Here is a 22,230-nt window from a genome sequence, read left to right on the forward strand (position 1 = left end):
CATTTTGCATCTACTGCAATGAAATCCATACAATTTTAAGTTTGACTTACAGTACTGTTCACAAGTTTGGGGTGGACACGATTTTTTATGTTTTTGAAGAATATTTATTTGATTAAAGGGGTCATATGATGCTTTTTTTTAAAGATCATTATTTTGTGTATTTGGTGTAACAGAATATGTTGACATGCTTTAATGTTCAAAAAACAAATTATTTTTCGATTACTGTACATTATTGTAGGTCCGGTATGCCCCGCCTCTCTCAAACACGTCGTTTTCTACAAAGTCCCTCCTACCGACAAGCATAGTCTGCTCTGATTTGCCAGCTGACCCAATGAATTGTGATTGGATGAACACCGCAAGCACTGTAACACCCCTTTCTATAATTGCTAGCTTCTTCTTTCAAAATAAATGTAAAGACAATTAATAATGTCCTTAGTTTTACCACCAGTTCAAGTCAAATCATTCTAATAAGCTGATTTGGAGTTCAAGAAACTCATCTTACTATTTTCAACATTGAAACGGCTGTGCTACTTAATATATATATTTTTTTTTTTTTTTTTGGGAACTATAAAAAATTGTTCAGAAAAAAAATATAAGAAATATATTGAAATATAAATAATTTATAACATTAAACAGGTAAATATATATATTGTAACTTTACCAATTTAATTCATCCTTGCTGAATAAAATCAACTACTATAAAAATCTTACTGACGGCAAAAATTTGGAAAAGCAAGTGTCCAAATACTTTTTGGGACCACTGTATACACCACTGTGAAAAACATGTTGGGACAAACATGGCTAGACAGATGCAAATACACAAATACATGCTGTGGCACTGGCAAATCCAATGATAAAGTCATTGCCAAAGCCAGACACACCTGAGTGCTTTTCTATTACCAAGCTCTGTAATAATTCACTGCTCAAATTCAACACAAAATACAAAAATGAGTTGGTGACACATCAGGGCACTGCCAATAACACGCCTTCAAAGAGCCACTCTTCACAGCAAAACTCCTGTTGAGCAGAACAGCAAAAACATAATTTCTCAGAAAAGTTTCAAACCAAATGAGGCATTTGATTTAACATTTCAGTTCATATCGAAACACTTAACACCAGCCGAGCACTGCTTTCACGCTGTGTGTGCGCATACAATCCCATAAACAACTGCTCAGATTTGCTGCTCTGCTCAATGCAATTTCATTGCTCGAACCAGCATTTTATTTACAGAGAATAAACAAAGGAAGTCACTCTTCAGCACAGAGCCTGGTGTGTCGGAAATAGACCATACGGGTCCACCCTGAGAAAGAAAAAACAAACCCAGAGAAAAGAAATATTGGCCCAAAAGATAATGTACCACTACACCATTATTGGCTGGGTATTTTATCAGTTTTTGCTTGAGAGACATCGGTGGCAAAATACTCCCTCTTCACTGACGCACGGGGTGGGGAGGAGGGTGCTTATCAGAGAGAGGTGTCAGGGCAAAACATTGCACCGCAGCGGCTATATACAGCACTAATGCAAGCAGCTTTCCTGTCAGAGGAGATGGAGGCAGACACAGAATATGCTTGGTGAAGGAGATTAGATAAAAATAACGGGAACCATCCCCGTGTCGTCCGGGGTGTAGCGGGTATCCTGATAAGGGATTCAGATTTATGTAAGGAGGGAGCAAAAGGAGCAAATATGACATTTTGGAAATGAAATATGGCAGAGAAAAGAGGCTGATATAAAGGTTGAGGCATTGGGGGGTTAAAGTAAGCCCAGGAACAAAAGATAGCCATGTAAGGGTGCTACCGTGCTACACTGGCTGTTACAAAATATATGACATCAAAATCAATTTTCTGTCGCATTTCTTTGCAGCCGTCATGAAAAGAGAAAGGTCTCTGTGCCAGGTTCTGCTCAACATCTTTGAACTGGTTCTATGATTTAAACACATGCACTGTTACAAGGACTGTTAAAACTGTTATATAAATAAATGAATTACATGATTAATCAAATCAACTGCATATATTCATATTATATCCAAATTATTGTGGCAGTCGAAAGCTTTACATAGACACAAAGTGAATGTTCAAGCCAATATGCAGTTTTAGCTTCGCCCATACTGGAACACTGTATTAAAATACACTGACAGTTTCCTGCAATACTTATTCAGCAGCACCACAACACCACCACCAAAATCTCTTATAAGCTGGTACTTATTAGGGCTGGTTCCTTTTTTAAGACTCTTAACGGGCTGGTTCTTTTTAGTGAACCAAACACATACAGTAAAACAACTGGACTTTCCTTAACAAATGACTCCTATAAAATGCTTATTTTTATTGAATCAAAAACACACAATGCAAGCAGTGAAGTCTGAATCCTGAATAATTTATTCAAATAAACCAGACATTTTAGTGAATTAAAAACATACATCAAAACAAGTGGCATCCGGTTCCTAAACGAATGACACTACTGAGCAGGTTCTTTTCATATACAAGTCAAGTCAAGTCACTTTTATTGTCACATCACCACCGCACATGTGCCTTGGTGAGTGAAATTCTTGGTAGCGTGCTCCAGAAATTGCAGAAACAATTTACATATAACCATACAGATTTCAACAGATGACAATGTGCAATATGCACATCCATCCCACATAGCAAATGGACTTGGCCCAAATGTGGCCTCAAGCTGGCACTGCTGGCCTCCTGTCGGCAATGGCATGTACCCTTTCAACCAGAGCTGGGCCATGTGTGGCAATGACGGCACGGCGGGGGTCCAGCAAACAACATGAGGGCCGATTGTTGATGGGAGGAGTGTGGCCCAGATCAGTCAGGTGATATGTGGCCCAAATCAGGCTAAGATCTGTTAGCATATTATGTGACCCATGATAAACAAGATAAATACAATATTGCATGATAATGGTTAAATGATCACATACATTTTAATGAAGTGTAGTATTGTTAAAATGTAGTCTTTGAAATGGCAAGTCAAAACAGAATGAAACATTATCATTTCAAAATTAAACAAATCAGTCAAGTGCATTAAACTGCACTTAATTATAATTTTATAAAATTTTATATGATTATTTTTGGTACAAATAATCTTAGAATCCTTACATGAAAAGAAAGTGAATGAGAGTATTTAACCGTTATCATGTACAACCCGAATTCCGGAAAAGTTGGGACGTTTTTTTAAATTTTAATAAAATGAAAACTAAAGGAATTTCAAATCACATGAGCCAATATTTTATTCACAATAGAACATAGATAACGTAGCAAATGTTTAAACTGAGAAATTTTACACTTTTATCCACTTAATTAGCTCATGTAAAATTTAATGCCTGCTACAGGTCTCAAAAAAGTTGGCACGGGGGCAACAAATGGCTAAAAAAGCAAGCAGTTTTGAAAAGATTCAGCTGGGAGAACATCTAGTGATTAATTAAGTTAATTGATATCAGGTCTGTAACATGATTAGCTATAAAAGCTTTGTCTTAGAGAAGCAGAGTCTCTCAGAAGTAAAGATGGGCAGAGGCTCTCCAATCTGTGAAAGACTGCGTAAAAAAATTGTGGAAAACTTTAAAAACAATGTTCCTCAACGTCAAATTGCAAAGGCTTTGCAAATCTAATCATCTACAGTGCATAACATCATCAAAAGATTCAGAGAAATCTCTGTGCGTAAGGGACAAGGCCGGAGACCTTTACTGGATGCCCGTGGTCTTCGGGCTCTCAGACGACACTGCATCACTCATCGGCATGATTGTGTCAATGATATTACTAAATGGGCCCAGGAATACTTTCAGAAACCACTGTTGGTAAACACAATCCGCCGTGCCATCAGCAGATGCCAACTAAAGCTCTATCATGCAAAAAGGAAGCCATATGTGAACATGGTCCAGAAGCGCCGTCGTTTCCTGTGGGCCAAGGCTCATTTAAAATGGACTATTTCAAAGTGGAATAGTGTTTTATGGTCAGACGAGTCCAAATTTGACATTCTTGTTGGAAATCACGGACGCCGTGTCCTCCGGGCTAAAGAGGAGGGAGACCTTCCAGCATGTTATCAGCGTTCAGTTCAAAAGCCAGCATCTCTGATGGTATGGGGGTGTATAAGTGCATACGGTATGGGCAGCTTGCATGTTTTGGAAGGCTCTGTGAATGCTGAAAGGTATATAAAGGTTTTAGAGCAACATATGCTTCCCTCCAAACAACGTCTATTTCAGGGAAGGCCTTGTTTATTTCAGCAGGACAATGCAAAACCACATACTGCAGCTATAACAACAGCATGGCTTCGTCGTAGAAGAGTCCGGGTGCTAACCTGGCCTGCCTGCAGTCCAGATCTTTCACCTATAGAGAACATTTGGCGCATCATTAAACGAAAAATATGTCAAAGACGACCACGAACTCTTCAGCAGCTGGAAATCTATATAAGGCAAGAATGGGACCAAATTCCAACAGCAAAACTCCAGCAACTCATAGCCTCAATGCCCAGACGTCTTCAAACTGTTTTGAAAAGAAAAGGAGATGCTACACCATGGTAAACATGCCCCGTCCCAACTATTTTGAGACCTGTAGCAGAAATCAAAATTGAAATGAGCTCATTTTGTGCATAAAATTGTAAACTTTCTCAGTTTAAACATTTGCTATGTTATCTATGTTCTATTGTGAATAAAATATTGGCTCATGTGATTTGAAAGTCTTTTAGTTTTCATTTTATTAAAATTTAAAAAACGTCCCAACTTTTCCGGAATTCGGGTTGTAATATTGATTTGGTTTACTATGGGACACACACTGATCTATAATAGAGAGTGGGGGCTTATCATTTTTATTAGTATGCTGTCATGCACAAGCATTAAATAAAATAATCATGAAAGTATATTTTTTTACTTAAATCCTGTATCCATTTGATGCTTGGTGTGAGGAACAGATCCAAATTCAAACCGCATTCATTGGCGATATGTCTCCTTCCTCTGTAGCTATAGTAACTATTTAAAAATGTGCCGTTAAGAAGTCTTACAACAAGTTTTACGGCAGCGATACCAAACGCTCATTGGCTCTTGCCGGTTTCGTCAGAGATTGCGACATGCCATCTTTCCGGTGATGCATGTTTTGAATGAGAAATGCGCAGCTTGAGGTAGTGGATCGGGATAGTATTTTCAGCATTTAACAACTTAAATTATGCCCTGCGCCTCACACTACTATTATATTCTGCCAGAGTGGACTGCAACTGCAATGTATTTTGCCATTAATTTAAATTATAATCTAGTGAGATTTTTGAATGTACTGTACAAGCAGTCTGAAAACAGCCGGCGCTCCACATGGAGATCTGACCTCACCATCATCGAATCTGTCTGTGATTACATGAAGAAACAGATGAAACTGAGACACACTAAATCCAGAAGAACTGTGGTCATATCTCGAAGACGCTTGAAGAAACCTTCCTGCAAAGCTACAAACATTGTTGCTACTTTATAAAGAATGACCAAACAGTCATTCACAGAACTGATTAAAGACCGTGACAGACAGCACTAATTTTAGTGATTGACACAGATACGGTAGAAACAGTATGTGTGGTTTTGTATAAAACAATGAGTCAGATCGTGAAATACTTTTCTTAGCCTTAGAGTAAGGGAAGCACAACTTGGGAAATGAGAGTATCCAAGGAGCGTGTGAAAGCTATGGATTTACTTTAAATATTTTAAATGTTCTTTAATGTTATTGATAGTTTTTTGTATGGTTCAGGCACTGTTTAGGCAGTGGTACCATTTTAAAAGTGAGAGGCGGCAATGTTCACAGTAGCTGGTTTATTCCCTTTAAAATCTGTTATGTTATTGATTCCCTGCCACATGCTTCTTGCATCGTTGGTGTTGAACTGTTCTTCAACTTTGTTTTTACATTTTCTTTTTGTGGCTTTGATGGATTTCCTGATATCGTAGCTGGCTTGTTTGTGATCATCAGCGTTTCCAGATTTAAAAGTGGATGTCCGCAATGACAAGGCTGCTCGAACATTGCTATTAATCCACGGCTTTTGGTTGGAGTAGATGTAGATTGTTTTTGTCGGCAACCAGAACTTAAAGTCTGGTTTGCGTTTCGCAATATAGGAGCCTATTTTTAAAAGCGTGTGTCTGTCGTAATAGGGCTGTGAATCTTTGGCAAGGCAGCGATTCGATTCGATTACAATACATAGGTTTTCGATTCGATTCAAGAACGATTTTTGCAAATTTAGAACGATTCAATTAGATTCGATTCACAATTAAATTCGATTCGATTTGGTTATAACGATTCGATTCTGCATTCTTTAAGTGCATTCATGGGATTATTTAAATGCTTCTACTAAATTCTTTAAATGCTTAGTCAGGGGGCAAATTACAGTAGCATTTATGGTTAGAGAACCATAGGTAAAAAAAAAAAAAAACTTTTGTCCATTGTTAAATGATAGTTTAATGATGCGACATGGCATACGTAAAAATGTATGTAAGCCAAGTTTTTAAAAAAGAGCTTTAAGAGTATTATGTATAAGCTAACATTTTTGTCACACCAGGGGCATAGCCATAATTTCAGAAGTGACAGAAATGTCAAATACAATCATTTTATGTATGGGCCTATAAAATAATAATAATAATAATAATTATAATTATTATTTTTTTTTTACAAGGAATTATCTTCTTTTTTAATTACTTTTAATTAGCTGTAATAAATCAAATACACTGCTGGACAATAATCAATCATTTGTAATCGATATTTTTTTCCTAATGGCAATTTTATGATTGTTTTATATACTAGGCTACATTTATTAGCAATTATTTAAATTTTCTGCACAGAATAAGGTAGAAAATATACTTTATAGTTTCTGTACTGTAATAAATGTCAATTAGCACTGCATCATTCATAAATTGTTTGTGGGTTTCATCAGTTCATTCTACTTTTATTCAGTTTAGCTGCAGATATAGCCTGGCACGTTTATGAGAGCGAGATCGTTTCTCTTTCAGTGTGAAAACGTCTTTATCTCTATTTAACTTTTCCTCTCCATCAGCGAATGATTCTGAGAGAAAACGTGCCAGATGTCTGTTTGCTAATGAAACAAACGCTAATTTCATGCATATTATCAGATAAATCTCGTGCTGTTATTTCAAGGTCGTTGTTAATGCTGTGGTTAATTTTACAAGTTTCCTTCGTATATTTGGTTCATCCGCATTGTTTAAATATAAACACAGCAATAAACACAGCTGTCGACGGCTCCGGTAACTCCGTCGGAAAGATGCAGAGAGCCATTGACAAACTACAGAAAAGTAAAACTACTTCACGTTAGTATTACTGGCCACGAGTCCTATAGATCACACGTCAGCTGCGTCAGAGACGAACGGAGCGCGAGCGCAATCCTGTGACAGTCTCAGTCGGTAAACAGTGGAGCGCGTATAGGACAGATAAGAGGCACGATTCACGAACACTCTTCAAGGTCTCCATTAATTCGTGCGTGTAGTAATTTAATGTGTATTTATTTTGAAAGCATTGAATCGCTATAGAAATCGGGATTCATTCGATTCTTAGCAATTTGAATCGATTACTGTCCAAGATCGGCGATTCACGATTCAAAAATCATGTTTCAAGATCGATGCATATGAATCGACAGGGTTTGTTATCGATGCATCGAGAAAACGAGTGAATCGTTACACCCCTAGTCGTAGACAGTTATAAAAACAACATCCAACACATAGGACTACAAAACAACAAGTAAAACAAACAAAAAACGTTTACTCTGAGCTCGCAACACGGCCGCCATGCTCGGCGCCATCTTGGATTTGGATTGAGGAACAATCCAGCAAAACAAGTAAGGTCTGAATCTAGAATGAATGTCTCTGAGATGGTTCTTTTTTTCTGAATCAAAGACATAAAATAAAACCAATGTAGTCTGATTCATGAACAAATGAATTGTATGATCATGTTCTTTTCAGTAAATCAAATCAAACAGTAAAAGTCAGATTCCTGAACCAATCTCTAATGAGACAGTTATTTTTACTCAATCAAACTAGAGTGAGTCAAATCTAATTGTGAGGGTTTTTCAAGTAATACTTGAGTTTGTTGAATGTTTAGTATTATTTAATCTAAAGTTAAGACCATTTAACAGATTACAATTGTCACTTAAATTTTTCTAAATAGGTCTTTAAATTTAAAGACAAAAAAAAAAGTTTTGCATGTTTCCCACTCCAAGTTCTCTGTAAACTTTTTATTTTATTTTACCAAAACCCAAGCGGTTCTCTTTCCAAGTCAAGACGCCAGTTTGTCTCATCCTGTTGTGGGCCCCTCTATCATTCAACACAAATAGAGCCTCCCAAAGGCCCTGGGCCATCCTTCTTTCATGATCAGAGCCATAGATTTGTAGCATGTTTTATTCATGTAGTCCTCTTTTGTACATGCCTGCCCAAGTCTTTCCTCGCACACTTTAATCTGAGTAATCACTACTGAGTTATGCATCTCTGCTCTTTCTTTTCGGTTTCATGAGGGACCAATTACAGGCTATTAAGAGAGAGAGACAAGTCATGGGGAGGCGGAGACGCAATTGTGATTTATAAGAAGCTTCCATGGTGCGATGGCAGCTTGACATAAACACCCGGATATGGTTTGTTGTTGCTTCTGCCATCTTTTCCCTCTTAAATTATTCATGCTGCTCCACTAAAAATTGGTAACATAAATAGAGGCTTTAGAGCCGAGCCATTACACCACACCCTACGAGACCGTTCCTGAGAGACGACTTGAGAGCCACAAAAAAACGAATTTCTGCTGTCTTCTTAGGGAAATAGCTCAGGGTATGAAGATTTGAAAATCTCTCATTATTTTGCTCTCCGTTTGATCAGCCTAATGCTGGAACTAATGCAAGCAGAGAATTAACGTGCATTAGTTCTACTGAAGGCTAGATTCAAAAGCACAAGGTTTTTTTTTTTTTTTTTTACAGACATCATTTGTTTCAGGGTAATTTACCCCAAGAGCCTGTGAAAAACATTGGTGTGCTGCATTCTCAATGGAAAGCTCTAATAAATTGAAGTCCATATATCTTTGACTTCGCAGTTTGTCTTCTCAATCAGCTAATGCTTTCAAACATCTTGGCTTGATGGGCTACAAACAAATGCACACAACTTTACAAATGCTAGAGGACACCATTTGAAAGGGAGTTTAAATAATTCAGAAGATCCTTTCAGCATCAGTTGAAAGTCAGTCATTCTGAATGTCCACTTTGTCCTTTTCAAGTCAAACCATGTGACATCCTTGCAAACCACTCATGTCATTGCCTTGCAGTGTTGTCACCCTCCATACAGCGGAAAAAAGCCCCATCCGTTCCCTGGACTCTGATCAACCTTGGAGACAAGATTAATGGCTGAATAAAACTCACAAATGACTGGACACTTTTGGACTCTCGCCCTCGATCCCCAAATGGCAAAACATGCACATGCATAAACACACACACAAGCTCACACACATACTTTCCACTCCGGCCTTGTCCTGACACACCTCAGGTTGCAAAGCTGCTGGGAGATTCAAGTTTGACTGACAGGCAGCCATTTTTCTCTCAAAGGGGGTGTCAAGGTTACTTTCATTTTCCTCTGCATCATGCACAAAATGTAAAATAAAAAGACAGGGTCCTATAGGGAAATAGGACTTTATAATCAAAGCTTATATCAAAAAGAACAAGGGAGGGAATATAATATGCTAAACTGCTTTATCTAAAGGTTTTTTTTTTTCTGAGAAACAGCAACTTTGGATTCACAGCACACTGATTCTTGAGTTATGGGACAAAACAGTCAACAACAGTGAAAAAAAAGGTTTATGTGTCAAGGATTTTTTCTGTGCAGCATGTTTTGAGGAATTCACCTGTGTTTATGTGCAATCTCTGCTGTTTCCATTGTCTCATAAAATGTGATTTCTCTATATGGGCCAACACTGCTTGATACATCAAAAAATATTGACAAAATCCCTTCAAAGATTGAATTAATTTATACCACAGGATGGTTTCAAACTGATTTTAAACTCTATCTACTGAACTGTCACCACAGACAATTGCCATATTTTGCACACCACAAATGTAATAAACCCAATAGCCATTTTGTTTTGTTTTTATTTTTCAACTATAGATGCTACTTAAAAATCTAAATAATTTTTAGACAATTTGTGTGATTGAATTGGACATATGGTTGTGATAAGCACAATTACTTATAATTATAAAAAAAATATGCAACTCATCAGAGCCTGTATAATGTTATTCATTATTATTCAGGATGAAGACTTATGATTTGCCCAATTATAAATTAGTTTTTGTAAATTTCAAAAGAGACATATCTGTGAATGTTTTATAATAGTGGTAGATATTAAAGGATATTAAAGATACTCCACCCCAAAATAAAAATGTTGTCATTAATCACTTACCCCCATGTCGTTCCAAACGTGTAAAAGCTTAGTTTGTATTCGGAACACAGTTTAAGATATTCTGGATGAAAACTGAGAGGCTTGTGACTGTCCCATAGACTGCCAAGTAAGTTACACTGTCAAAGTCCAGAAAAGTATGAAAGACATTGTCATAATAATCCATCTGGCATCAGTGGTTCAACCTTAACGTTATGAAGAGACAAGAATACGTTTTGTACGTGAATAAAATAGAGACTGGAGACTGTTGACAAAGGAATTGTTGAATAAAGTCTTTTTTTTTCTTCTTTGCTTACAAACAGTATTTTCGTCGCTTCTTTTGAGATGATAACAAAAGATTTAATAAAAGTAAATTGGCTTTTAGAAAATTGATATATCGTTTTAATGGTTAAATTATTGTTAAATAAATAATCTTATTCTGAAATAAATAGATGACAAAAGCAATTATATCTCATGGTTTATGCTAAATTATACAGTAACCAGTAGCAATTAAGGATCTTAAATATTTAGCATATTTCATGAAAAATCCATGAGTTTAAAGCTTTAGAGGCAGAATGATTCATTCCTACACTCTTAAAAATGAAGGGGCTTCAAAAGGTTCTTCACATTGATGCCATAGAAGAACCAGTATTGGTTCCACAAAGAACCATTCAGTCAAAGGTAATATAAAGAACCATCTCTTTCTTACCTTTTTATAATCCGAAGAACATTCTTTCACCTCAAATAACTTTTTGTAAAACATAAAGGTTTATGGAACGATTTAAACAAAAGGGTTATTCCATGGCATCGTGAAGCACCTTTATTTTTAAGAGTGTATATTGAGACCTTTATTTCTGCCTCTGGAAATGCATTTCCCTCTAATCCTTAAAAAAAAAAAATACTTCTGAGAAACAGAACTGGTATAAATGTATCACTTAAGTGAGACATGTCTAGTCAGGAAAAACAAAATTTTGTTTCAGGGTTATTCTGCCTCTATCTGTCCATGAACTTTCATTTCATATAAAAATCAAAATCATCTCAGTACCCCAAAAATTACTGGGGGAAAAAATGACAAGGAGGGACATGAGAAGATATGACCCTGAGAGCATGATAAAGGAGACAGGAAGAATGAATTGCCGCACCATTCCTTCCATCTTTAATAACTCTCTTATTTAAAAAAAAAAAAAAGCAGCAGCCTGAACCAAGGCCAAGATTTGCTGTGTGCCTTTTATGAGATCCAATGAATATAAAGTTTTTGTAAATTGCCAATCATGCCATTCACCAGAATATCTATATGCTGGCTTGCAAAATCTCTGCCTTTTCTTCCCTAGTAACCAGATATTCATTGGTGCTTTTGTTTTTATCTCAATTAGAAATGTCAGCGCTACAGCGAGAAACATTTTTGGTGGGGAAGCTATTCATTTAACCAAGGCATCCCGTTTTCAAATAAACCTCATTTCACTCTGCTTTGATTGGAAATGGAGGTTTTTGGTAGTACTACAAAGTGTTTCTCAACAGGGATCGAAATCAAAGAATTTAGTACTGATTCCAGGTTTTTGTTTTTTTTTGTACATATTTGGAAAAGAAATCCAATTTCATTCATAAATGATGCCTAATATCAATAGCATTTAAAAAATATATATTGTCGAAGGGTGTGCATATGGTACACAGACTTAAGAATTCTGTCATTTTAGGGGCTGCATACATTTTATCCAATAACCCTCATATATTAAACAACATTACTAAACAAACAACAACTTATTATTTAAATTTTAATTAAATTATTTTTTTAGACTATAGATTCAATAGTGATAGTTGACTGAGTTTTCCGTCTGGACTGGAAGATACATGATCCAAACAAACAACATTTCAGTTCCAAAATGGAACTGCTTCTAAATAACAGGTTCTTGCTTCCCACATTCTTTTCAGGGCAAGTGAGAGGTTTGTGCGCTGTCTTAAACTCTACATTTTTGACAGTTCAATTTACTCCTATGGCGACAAGAACCAGACATGCTTTAATGTCTGCGTAACATAAATGCAGAGCACCCAATGCAATACTTCACACCACTCACTTCCTGTGGGCATTAATTTTAAGTTAAAGCACAGTCTGTAGAGCTCTCTGTCCCTCTGTTTAAACAGCTCAATCGCCAACCTCTCTCACCCACTCTATTCAGTGGAAGCTCAGGCGATGCAGGGCTTCAAACTTCTAGCTGGGAAAGGCATACATCAAATCTCTCCTTCCTGTTCTGAAACAGTTCAGGCTGTTTATTTATTTATATGTCCCTTACAATCCTATTAGAGTGTTTATAAGACATGGCTTTATGATTCCTGCTATAATTCTGCAAAGTCTGGCAAGAGGTTTTGCATATTCATTCATGACTCTTTATAGTGGCACACAAGTCATTTTCATATTCAGAAGCTGACTGAAAAGATCCGCAGGGTTATTATCGTTCATTAAAACTAAACTAAAAGCATAACAACGGTTTTGTTACTTGAAATAAAATTAATTTGATTTAAAATGAAATAAAATAGAACAAAAAGCCTAAACTTATCTTATTTTGCATTAATTAGTTTCACAACTGGGTTTTACTTAGAATATGCAACTGACTTGCAAGGCAAAAGTTGACTGCTACTTGCAAAAAACTCGCTTTGATAGCTTGTCGAAGTCTGTGACTAAAGCTAAAATAATTGTAAATAATTTTTAAAAAATTAACAAAAAAATAAAAATAAACTAAATTAATGCAATTTTAACTAGGAACTGTGAAATAAAAAAATAGATTATTAATAAAAATATAACAATATATTAATGATAAGAATGCTGCTCCATCTATACAATAAAACCACTGACTTGATTTGCATGCCTGAATGTATGCTGATGAATGAATTTGTCTGCATCTCTTTATGAAAGCCTTTCTTCTGAAAAGAGGGAAAATAGCCTCCTTTTTTCTCAATTTCGAGTTGGCATGAATGCCATAAAACTGAAGCTAGTTAGCAGGACATGAATTTCAAATCCTACAGTTACATTATGTGTGACTGTTCCCATCCCTATATAAAACAATGTTTCTGTGTCCTTTTTTGTCTTTGTTCCAATGTAAATTTGTTCAGCAAGATGTTTACAAGGAACACATTAAGATTACGCTCAGGACTCTCAACACTGCATCCAATAATGCAATAGGCCTATGTTTGATAATACTTATTAACAGTTAACTATATTAGCTAATATACTGTCAATAAAAACTTTTTTTATTTACAATCAAATTCATAAATGTTTACAATCAAATCACAAAGTGTCATGCATTTCAGGACATTTTTAAATTGCTTCAAAAATCTATCTTTAATATATTATACTAACTGTTTGCCAGCCTTCTTTTCATCAGGTTCTTGGAAAACACCAGGTGTCATGGAGGTCACATTCATGGAGATGTAGCTTTAATTTAAGGATCACATTGTTTTCAAAAGTCATTTTGAGATGATTTTGATTCGATGGACCAAATATAGTGATATCCAGTAGGTGGTTTGTTAGCTTTTTTGGCATACTTGATTTGCGATCCAGTTTATGTACTGCCAAATATTTTCTCATCCAAATTCGAGGAGGCACTGCCTTGGAGAAAACACCCCTGACACCAACGGCCTAAACAGAGGATGGATGCAGTTGTGATGTTGACATTTTCAAAAACGGTCCAGGTGGTAATCGTCCTTGTAGATCACCGGGTGTCTTAATTAGTTTTATATTCGTCATGGCAAAGCAAGGTTCTGTTTATTGTTAATTTACTTTTGTGACTATTTGACAGCCTGCTTGGTTGCCATGGCGTTCTGATTACAGTATGCCTTGCGAATTTTAATTTTCACTCCGTCAAGGCAAGAGCAAAGGACAACTGCCTCTCCCCACTAACCACCAATCTACCCCTATCAATATGCACATCCTCACACGTATGACATTGTCTGTGCATTCAGAACATCTCTAGAGAACCTTCCTTTCTGACTGGCTTATCTCATCAAAGCCACGGTCCTACAAAATATCACTTGCATGAGGAATACGCATATTCAGAATCATCCATAGTTGATCTGGCCGCAGAAAACAGCAAGGGCTAAAATGCTCCATTCTTTATTAATGCATACTACGTAGGTCAAGATAAAATAATTATTTTTAAATGTAATTTTCTACTCTGCACATTAAAGGAATATTCTAAATTCCATTGTTCTAAATATTTAAGTCAAGTTCAGCCAACAGCATTTAGTATGATGTTGATGCCAAATGATTTTTTTACCATAAAAATAGTTTCACTCTCGTTTCCTTTCTTTAAAGGTGATAGATGGACGGATGGATGTATGGATGTATGTATAACTTCTACATTTTTAATTACTGTTAAAATGCATCATCTGCTTTAGTGTTTTAGTTTCTACAACATTACATTGGCTTGGCGGCAAAACTGGAAACTGGGTATAACTTTACATAGAAGGTTATTTTTCACACTACAATTATATGAACACACATATTGTTTAAGTCTTGGTGCAATACTGTTTGAATACTGAGTATTTTAAAGGCCTTAACACTTATACCTCATTCGCTTCCGCTCTTAGCTGTAAGACAGATTTATTTAAAATAAAAAAAGCAGAGACAAGTTGAAATTCATTTTTATGCTAAGTACTGTAACACTGTGCCAAAATGCTGTCGATCGAGTTTAACTTGAACTGAACTCAGAATATTCCTTTAATATACAATGAATCATGCTCCTTTCAGTCGGGTAAAATATGAATTAAAGGAATCTCAAATCATAAATAAAGCTTAAACGTAATCACAAGTTCTAACAGAAATCTTCCGGCACAAATAACAGATGCGACCCAAGGAGAGAAAGAGGTCTGTAAGGTGGCTGCCATGCACCACGTAGGTGAGCACAGAATAATGTTGGACCTTTTCCATTTACTACTCACGATGCCAAGCACTCTGGGTGCGGTTACGCATGGGCACCTCTGGATCTGCCAACAAATCTGTTCTATTCTCCAGCCTGGCACATGCTCCTCTCCACTCTCAATGCAAGCTTGAGATATAGCCACAGCAGTTCCTTATTCTTTAGAATCTATCAGTGAAACATACAGGGAGAGGCTGTCAGATTAAAGCCATTGCGTCAGGCTGGATATTTTGAGAACATTTTCAGAGGTTTAACCCCCAGGATGCTGCTGGAAAACACAAGACAGGAAAGAAAAAAACAGGAGCAAAAGAAACATTTCTCAAACCACCGTCTTTTGAAAAACTTTCAATCGCACGCAACTGGGTTAACCTGAATTGGAAACTATATTATCTTAGTTTGCTAAAGGAACGATGTGTTATTCGCACTACTAAGCAAAACACACGAAAGAAAGAAATAAAAAAAGTGCATGACCCTCACTAATCAGTGTGTTCCCAGCTAATTCTGCTAGTACACTCACTGACTAGAGTGATTCCTATCAAGGGAACAATCACGGGTGGCCATGGTAACCATAAAGCATCATGCATCAAGGTCATTATTCACACAAAGAAAGAACGGAATATTTAATCGCATCCGAGTAGCCAGAGCGTGAGGATATCAGCGCGAATGTTCGAGCCATTAAACCACAAGATTGATGTGTAATGATCAAACCCATAGAGCACGGCTAGGAGACATATGACCCCCTCCCACCAGCCACTGTGTCATCGATCCACACCGCAATGAGTTTGTCTTCCCAGTCATTTTCCGACATGACACTGCTGCCTCCAAGGCTTTGCCTGATAAAAACAAAAGACTCAGGCTTCTGCAGGGGGGAAAACGCACATGAGCAATTACATGACCATTCTTGATCTAGATTTAAAATTGGAGTTCCCCACCTTTCGTCTTACATTTATACCTTTGCGAATGCTCTTTTTTGACATTTCACTCACTTCACTGGAGGCAAAGTTTTGGCAGAAGAAGCTGCCACGGTTCCTCAAACATCAAAGTTTGAGTCATCAGAGAGGGAGACTGCGATCCTGAGGGAGACGCTGCAGGCATGCGAGCAGAACTGAAAAGCACTGACAGTTGTAACAGTGAACTATAAGCCACTTGAGCCGGAGAACCAAAACCCAGAGCCACAATATAGAGGATGTGATAAAGAGACGTTTAACAACTTAGTTTAACACTGAACTCGAGCAGATGTGAAAAAATTTTTATGGAAACACATTCTGGAAATGATGACTCAAACAAAGCGTTCTTTTGAATGTTTAAAAGGGGTTGTTCATTACAAAATTTAAAATCTGTCATCAAAAATACTCATGTGTGGAACACAATAGAAGACATTTATTTTTAAGGCCTTCTTTTCCAAAAAACAAAAATAAAGTTTCGTAACCTGAAACTTTAGGTGAACTAATTTCAGAATAAATCAAATGTTTATCAAAAACGTTTCTTATGCACACCAAAAGGCTGCATTTGTTTGATTCCATTTATTTGAAAATACAATTAAAGTGTAATATTGTGAAATATTATTTGACTTTAAATGTACTCTTATATGTATTAATATATATATATATATATATATATATATATATATATATATATATATATATGTAATACATTTGAATGTATTCCTGTGATAACAAATATAAATTTTCAGCAGTGATTACTCCAGTCTTCAAAATCACATGATTCTTCGAAAATATGTCTAATATTTTTTTATCAATGTTGACAGTTGTGGTACTACTTATTATTATTATTATTATTATTATTATTATTATTATTATTATTATTATTATTAGAAACCTTGATACGTTTTTGTAATTTATAATTTTTTTTTTCATTTTTATATATTTTATATAAAGCAACCAATGTAATTAAATATTGATAATATAATAGACAAAATCAACATTAAATAAAACTTTCAAAATTATGTGTGTGTGTGTGTGTGTGTGTGTGTGTGTGTGTGTGCGCGCGTGTGACCCTGGAGCACAAAACCAGTTGCATGGGAATATTTGTAGCAATAGCCAAAAATACATTGTATGTGTCAAAACTGTCCATTTTCCTTTTATGCCAAAAATCATTGGGATATTAGGTTAAGATCATGTTCCATGAAGACATTTTGTAATTTTCCTACCATATAAACTTAATTTTTGATTAGTAATATGCATTGTTAAAAACTTCATTTGGACAACTTTAAAGGCAATTTTCTCAATATTTAGATTTTTAGATTCCAGATTTTCAAATAGTTGAATCTCAGCCAAATATTGTCCTAACAAACCATCAATGAAAAGCTTATTTGTTCAGCTTTCAGATTTCAAACTAGTGTTTAACGAACAACAAGCGCACAGGCATGCCATGAACATGTGGCTGTGGAAGAATTCAATTACTCCAAATAAGTGAAGAGCAATAAGCAATTTTTGTGATACTTACGGGCTCTGATGAAATTATTCAGTACAGTTCTGTTTGGAGTAGGTTTCCCCAAACATCAAATGCTTATGCAGCATAATGTAATCATCTCTCTGTATAAAATGCTGAATAGCACAGCTTGCTGATTTATACATGTGTAGTTCAATACACTTGTCTGTTGAGCTTTGCAGACCAGTAAGCAGAATTGATGAAATGTTGGTGTAGATTGTAAGAAAGCGTTTTTGCTCTTGGCATGAGAGTGGTTTACTGCTGAGCTGGGATTCTGGATATCTAAATGAGAGCCGCGCAAACATATTTTATGACCATGTTTTTAATCTACGAATCTAAAGGAAGTCATTTAAAAATTGAAGGAAACATCAAAAAGTAGTGCTGCACTCTTAATATTTAAAAACAATATTTCTATACTCATAAGAAGTGAGAAAGTATGATTTTTTTTATATTATGAGCTCCATGCAGCTGTCCCTGATTAACTTTAACATGCTATGTTTTATGCACTAGAAAACTCTTCTAATTATTGATACACAGTGCAATTTTATAGACCATTTCTCTCAGAGTGTGTGATCTTTGGAAAGGTAAAACTGGCAATGTCATCTTCATCTTATACCTTACTATAAATACTGTGCTAAATTGTGCTTCGCAACTGAATAATATGTTGTTCACATGATATAAGCACAAAAATAAACAAAAAATAGTAGAAGAGCATCACCAAAAGACAACAAAAAGGTATGACTTTTGTGATGTCTAACACAGAGCTGTAGTGATGCTCAGTCTGGAGGAAATCAAGAGAAATTAGGGCAAGTGTTGTTTTTTGTACCACTTGAGTCACTGTTGGTTGGGATTTTTATGCTCCACTGCACTGTATCTCAATGGTTGGGAGTATGACCTTCATCTCTGATGACTTGAATAAAAACAGACAAATAGAATAATAACTTTTCAAAAAGTTAACATTTTAAAAAACAGTTTTGTTTTCTTGTCAATAAGAATTTAAAGCAAATGATCTGTAGAATCACTCAAAATAGCAGTAAGGTTATGGGTTTGATTCCCAGTAAAAGCATGAAATGAAAACAATTATACATTGAAATCAATTAAAGTCGCTTTGGATAAAAGCAACTAAGAAACGCATGGACACCATGTAAACACTCAACATGGTCTGGAGATGTAAAAGGAACATGAATTAAAAGGGTTTTTGCATGATTTCTCTGTACAGTAAAACATTACGGCATCATCACCCCGTGGCAGTTTCAGTGCAGTAGCATCTTGGTTTGTATTGAACAATTCCTTGTATTATTTGAAAAGGTAGTTCAAATGTGTGTTTGACACTGGTCTAATGAGAATCTGGAGATGTGACTCACAGAGACTGGCCTTGATAAATGTCTTGCATTAGTGAAATTAAATTCTCTTCATATTATAAGATGACCACATTAACATTGTAAGATACTTTTCAACTAAGTGATATCATAATAATAAAATAATACAAAAAATTACTGATATTTACTCCCATGTTTTATAAGTAGTTTATCAAAAATATTTTAATGTTTAAACTGTTTTATTATTATTCATAAACCATAAAATACTTGGATTTTTGCTGTAAAATACTGCAAAATGTTTTTATTAGTAAAAAAGTTTAAATTTCTTAGGTACTGAGCAGATGTTAGTTCTTGAAGTAGCTCGATATGCAATATTAACATTATATCAGTAAACAAAAAATAAGGTTACAAACTGTAAAATATTCAGGCTCAAAAAGGCTGTACCATACTGCTGAGTATCTGGCAGCCAGAGCTTTTATTTAGTTAGTTATTTTTTTTCACTGAAGGATTTGCAATAACTGTTCCATACTAGTGGCACACAAATGTGTGTGTTTGTGTTTGCACGCATGTTACCAATAACTGTATCAGTGTTTGTAATACAAGCATGTATGCTCTCGGGCCACTCCCTGGACAAGTCTAAAGGGCAGAAGTATTTTCAGAACAAATTTGCTATTAACAAGCTTTTTAATTTACCCAAAAAGAGCGTAAAAAATGCCCCATAGAGGATAAGTCAATGGTGAAATATTGGCTGAGTGCTCACTGACCTTTCCCGTGCTCTGGTTTCAGAGAGGAAGATGCACGGCTTTATCAGTAGTTAAATTAATGATCAATCCTTGAAAACTCCCTGACTCTGCAAGACTCCTCCTGGCTTAGCCGTTCTTCTCTCTTTATTCCTCATCTCAGATTCCTCCCGTCGCTGCATAATACACACACATACACACACACACACACACACACACACACACACACGCACACAATCACGTTCTGCAATTGCACAGGCATCCCAAAGCTCTGACTGCCACAAAACTTGCTCCTTCCCATTTAAGCCACAAACCCCTGCCACATTTCGCATTTCACAAAAAGCAAACGTCTCTGTTTTGTCTGCCGGCTAGCCAAGCCCAGAACAGAAGCAGGAAAAAGTTGAGCTGTTAAGCATCTTTCTCCTCGCTCTCGGTGCCGTCTCAATCGCTCTCTCCTTCTCTCTTAAGAGATTTTTAAGCACAGACAGAGGCTTTAACAGTAGCCTACATCACAGATGAATAAAATCAGCTATTGTGTCCCCTACAGACAGACTGATGGGGTTGATGGATAAAGCCAGAGATGTAAATCTGCTCTTACCTGCTGTTGAAGCTTAAAGCTGGGAGGAGGAACAAGAGGTATATGGCACCGATGAATTTCATTGCTTTGTCTTGCTCTCATGCACTCGGCGTCTCTTTCCCCCTTTTTCTCTCGATTGCTCGCTTTTCCCTTCTCCCTTCTCCCGTTCTCTCTCCCTCTCCTCGCTGGCTCGCTCACCCGTACTCTCTCTCTCTTTTAGTGGTGCACACGCCGTGGCAGACAGATGCAACGCTGCGAGCGGTCTGTGTATGTGAAAGTGCGGGGCTCCTCAGCTTCAAATAGCTGGGACGGGGAGACGGACAGATTTATTAATGGCCAGGAACCAGGGTGCAGAGGCGGGGGATCGAGGATCCGGGGAGGAAGACTGGAAAATGATTTGAGGTGGTGAGGTGATGTCAGCATCAACACAGCCAGTGGCTCCCTGTCTTTCTCTTCTGCGTTCCACGGTGAGATGAATACCTGCTGGTGTGTCCCACATGATATCCATCTGTCTGCGTTATTACCAGCAGCCTTGGGACGGGGCAGGGCGATTATCTGGGCTCGAGGAGTGCAGGATTACTCCACAAAGACTAAATTAATCAATTTTCGTGGAGATTACACTTTGATGGCAGGGTTCATTAGTTTGACATTTTGTTCTCTGTTGTCCGTCAAAGTAATTGATGAGACATTTCCCTGTTCACCATTTCATATTGTGAGATTAAGAGGGTAAACCGATCATGATAAATTTAATAGTCGCTTTACCCTTCCGCCGTTCCACCGTATCTGATGTCTCCATCCGGCTTCTCAAACCAGTGTTCAGTTTCTGGTTAGAAGGTTAGAAAACATCAAAGGTGTAATGAAAAATGTATCAACATCAAAACAATTTATGAAATTTACCGTTGATCTGCATGTTATGGAAGGATTAGGCTTTTTTTTCTTTTCTTAAAATTTTCTTCTACATTTTTTTTACTTCTCAAATCATTTCCCTCACCTGAAACCCACCCCTTTCTTACAACCTACCACAAGCTTTTCAAGCTTGGCAATCCATTCAAGAATTGATGGATAGAAAAGTCAAACCATACTTTCTTTTTTTTCGATGATCTGTTTCATTTGTATGTGGCAATTTAGAAGAAAATATGCAGCTTCTTCCATTACATTGCAAATTTATAATGCTTAAAGGGTTAGTTCACCCAAAAAAAAAAAATTGGCTTGATGTGTTTTACTCACACTTATGGCATCATAGATGTATATGACTTATATGAGTTATATTAAAAATTGTCCTGGCTATTTGAAGCATTATCATTGCAGTGGGTGGGTGTTTCTGTTTAAAATTCCAAAACACATCAAAAAACCTGCACATCCATAATAAAACGTGCCTCACATGGCTCTGGGGCATGAATAAAGGCCTCCTGTAGCGAATCCATGTATTTTGTAAGAAAAGTATCCATATTTCAAACGTAATAAACACTTTTCTGTCACTTCTGCTGACTGTCATATGCGGAAGCTCTTTGGGCAGATGACATACTACGTTTGCGCAACTATAATATAAAAAATATTCTAGCTGAGCCCTCAGCGTGAGTTTTTCCCCGAGGGATTTTCCCCGAGGGGCAATCCACTTCGCACTATCAAGGTCACGCGGCGCTGCCTCCGTGCCTTAGACACGTGGAAGAAACCTTGGTTCTTGAATCGAGGCCCAGTGCTGGGAGCTCCTTGTCGCTGTGTAATACTAGCGACGGATGCATCCCTCACTGTCTGGGATGCAGTCATGATTGGCCACCCTGCCCGTGGTCTGTGGAGCGGTCGCCATCTGACATGGCATATCAATTGTCTAGAAATGCTAGCAGTTTATCGTGCACTGAAGCACTT

General features: G+C 36.7%; 1 protein-coding gene across 1 annotated transcript in view; it reads right to left on the reverse strand.

Annotated features, from left to right (window-relative positions):
* The window catches only part of LOC132101402 (leucine zipper protein 2), a 154,655-nt gene extending 133,826 nt beyond the window's left edge, over positions 1–20,829 (reverse strand). The window contains exon 1 of the mRNA XM_059506333.1: positions 20,386–20,829. Coding sequence (XP_059362316.1) covers positions 20,386–20,447 — 62 coding nt within the window. The 5' untranslated portion in view covers positions 20,448–20,829. The remainder of the gene's footprint in view (positions 1–20,385) is intronic.
* Between the last annotated feature and the right edge of the window lie 1,401 nt (positions 20,830–22,230).

The sequence above is a fragment of the Carassius carassius genome, chromosome 23, assembly GCF_963082965.1.
Source record: "Carassius carassius chromosome 23, fCarCar2.1, whole genome shotgun sequence".
In the NCBI taxonomy this organism is placed as follows: domain Eukaryota; kingdom Metazoa; phylum Chordata; class Actinopteri; order Cypriniformes; family Cyprinidae; genus Carassius; species Carassius carassius.